The sequence below is a fragment of the Octopus sinensis genome, linkage group LG7 (genome assembly GCF_006345805.1).
Source record: "Octopus sinensis linkage group LG7, ASM634580v1, whole genome shotgun sequence".
NCBI classification, from domain to species: domain Eukaryota; kingdom Metazoa; phylum Mollusca; class Cephalopoda; order Octopoda; family Octopodidae; genus Octopus; species Octopus sinensis.
The window spans coordinates 107,111,939-107,114,438 of NC_043003.1; the positions used below are offsets into that span (position 1 = coordinate 107,111,939).

The 2,500-nt window shown below is 36.2% G+C and overlaps 1 protein-coding gene across 2 annotated transcripts in view; it reads right to left on the reverse strand.

Annotated features, from left to right (window-relative positions):
• Positions 1-2,500, reverse strand: part of LOC115214338 (dynein regulatory complex protein 9-like) — a 200,535-nt gene that overhangs the window by 10,216 nt on the left and 187,819 nt on the right. For both annotated transcript variants that reach the window (XM_029783521.2, XM_036505078.1), the window contains one exon: positions 2,102-2,203. In XM_029783521.2, the coding sequence (XP_029639381.1) occupies positions 2,102-2,203 (102 nt within the window). The remainder of the gene's footprint in view (positions 1-2,101; positions 2,204-2,500) is intronic.

Below are 2,500 nucleotides of genomic sequence, written 5' to 3' on the forward strand. Positions count from 1 at the left end.
CATCATTTAGTATTTACATTCTGAGCTCAAATCCAGCTGAGATCAACTTTGCCTTTCATCCATTCAGCGTCAACGAAATAAGTACCAGTAATGCACTGGGGTCAATGCAGTCAATTAATCCCCTTCACCAAAAAATTACTGGCGTTGTGCCAAAATTAGAAAGGATTGATATTGTTATTCAGCATTTCATCCGTCTTCATGTTCTGAGTTCAAATCCTGCCAAGGCTGACTTTGCCTTCCAGCCTTCCAGGATCAATAAAATAAGTAGCAGTTACGCACTGGGGTCAATGTAATCAACTCACCCCTTCCCACGACATTGCTGGCCTTGTGCCAAAATTCGAAACCAGGCGTGGCTGTGTGGTAAGTAGCTTGCTTACTAACCACATAGTTCTGGATTCAGTCCCACTGCGTGGCACCTTGGGCAAGTGTCTTTTACTATAGCCTCAGGCCGACCAAAGTCTTGTGAGTGGATTTGGTAGATAAAAACTGAAAGAAGCCCATCATATATATATATATACAAGCGAAACATCGCCGATATAGGTCTTATATTCGTCCTAAAATACTTTCCTGTCACACACTCACGCACGCACACACACACACACACACACGCACCCTCACACACACACACACGCACACACACACTCACACACACGCACGTTAGCTTACAATTTTATTTATATATTTGCGTGTCTATGTGTGTAAAGAGGAAGTGGCAGACTGAAAGAGTCACTTACTACAAAAGGTGAATTACTTTCATTTTATTCCTTGCACACTGTGTGTGTGCGTGTGCGTGTGGTGTAAAACACATTAAGAAAAGCATTTGACATACACACCAGAATGTGAGTTTTCTGTAAATTTTGCTTAATTGGAGTTTAAATTTTAAAAAGTGGACCTGGCAAAACCTGATGCATTCTACTCTTAAAAATGCTAAGTAAATTGTAATTGAAGAAATCCTATATTGTAGATTTCTATAACTGACAAAGGGAGGCAGATAAAATCTGCCTTTTATAATAAGAGATGATAGGCTTCTCCCATCTTCGCGTGACAACTGATGTTGGTGTGTTTACATCCCTGTAACTTAGCAGTTCAGCAAAAGAACCTGATAAAATAAGTACTAGGCTTACGAAGAATAAGTCCTGGGGTTGATTTGTTTGATTTAAAGTGATGCTCCAGCATGGCCGTAGTGGAGGCGGCGATGGTGGTGGTGGCGGCAGCAGCGGTGGTAGTGCTGGTGGTGGTGGTGATGATGGTGGTGGTGGTGGTAGTAGTAGTAGTAGTAGTTGTAGTAGTAGTAGTAGTAGTAGTGGAGGTGGTGGTGGTGATGGTGGTGGCAGTGGTGGTAGTGGTGGTGGTGCTGATAGTAGTAGTAGTAGTAGTAGTAGTGGTGGTGGTGGTGATGGTACTGATAGTAGTAGTAGTAGTAGTGGTGGTGGTGGTGGTGGTGGTAACAGCAGCCGCAGTGAAGGCATAGCGATGCCACAGTAAGTATTACAGTCTTTCTATATATATTTTTAAATATCAAATATATAATATCATAATATCAAATATCGTGAGATATCAAATATATATAATATGGTGAAATATCAAAATTAGAAGCCATTTTTTGTTGTTGTTGTTGTTGTTGTTGTTCTGCTTTTGATATTTGTTGCTTTATTTAAATTTTTGCTGTTGCTTATTATTATTGTTCTTTCTGTTTTCTATTGACATATGTAGTTCCAGACACGAACTCTGCAGATTCAACTGGAATGGTGAATTTGATTGCAATGGAAAATACTACGGTGGATAAATTTAATACTGACTGAAAAATATTAAAAACTGCAAAATTCAGTAAATAAATGAATATAAATATAAAATAAATGAAAAAAACAAAAAACCAAAAAAAAACCCAGAAATGGCAAGAGCTTATAACAGCTTATAAATAAATGTTAGAATAATTCTGCAGAGTCAAAGCAATATTTTTTACCACTGGAACGAAAAAAAAAAGAAAAAGTAGCGAGGGAATATTCCTTGCTTCTAAAGAAAAAATATAACAAAATAACAATAAAGATGAAAATATAATAAAAATATAATAGAAATATAATATAAAAAAAAAATGACTTACTCTTATGGAGGCTTTTATATAAAGTTTTTCTTCTTCCATTTTCCTTCTTAGAATTTCCTTTTGGATGCGGTCTTCAACAACAACTTCTTCATACTCCTTATACTAAACAGACAAGAAACCTTACATGATGTCTAAAAGCTATTGAAAAGTCAGAATTATAAAACCAAAAAAAAACCCCAAAAAAACATAGAATTCCAATATAATGTTTTGGGAAAATGTTTTGGTGGAGAATGGAGAGTGGAATGTGTGATTACTTACTGATGCAATAGAACCAAAAAAAAAAAATTCTTTTTAGAATAAATATTAATATAAAGAAATGGCAAACAGTGTTTGAATAAGAAAAGGTAAGATGTAAGCTTTTAGAGAGTTGAGGCCATGATTCAGTCTCATTTCCTGGTT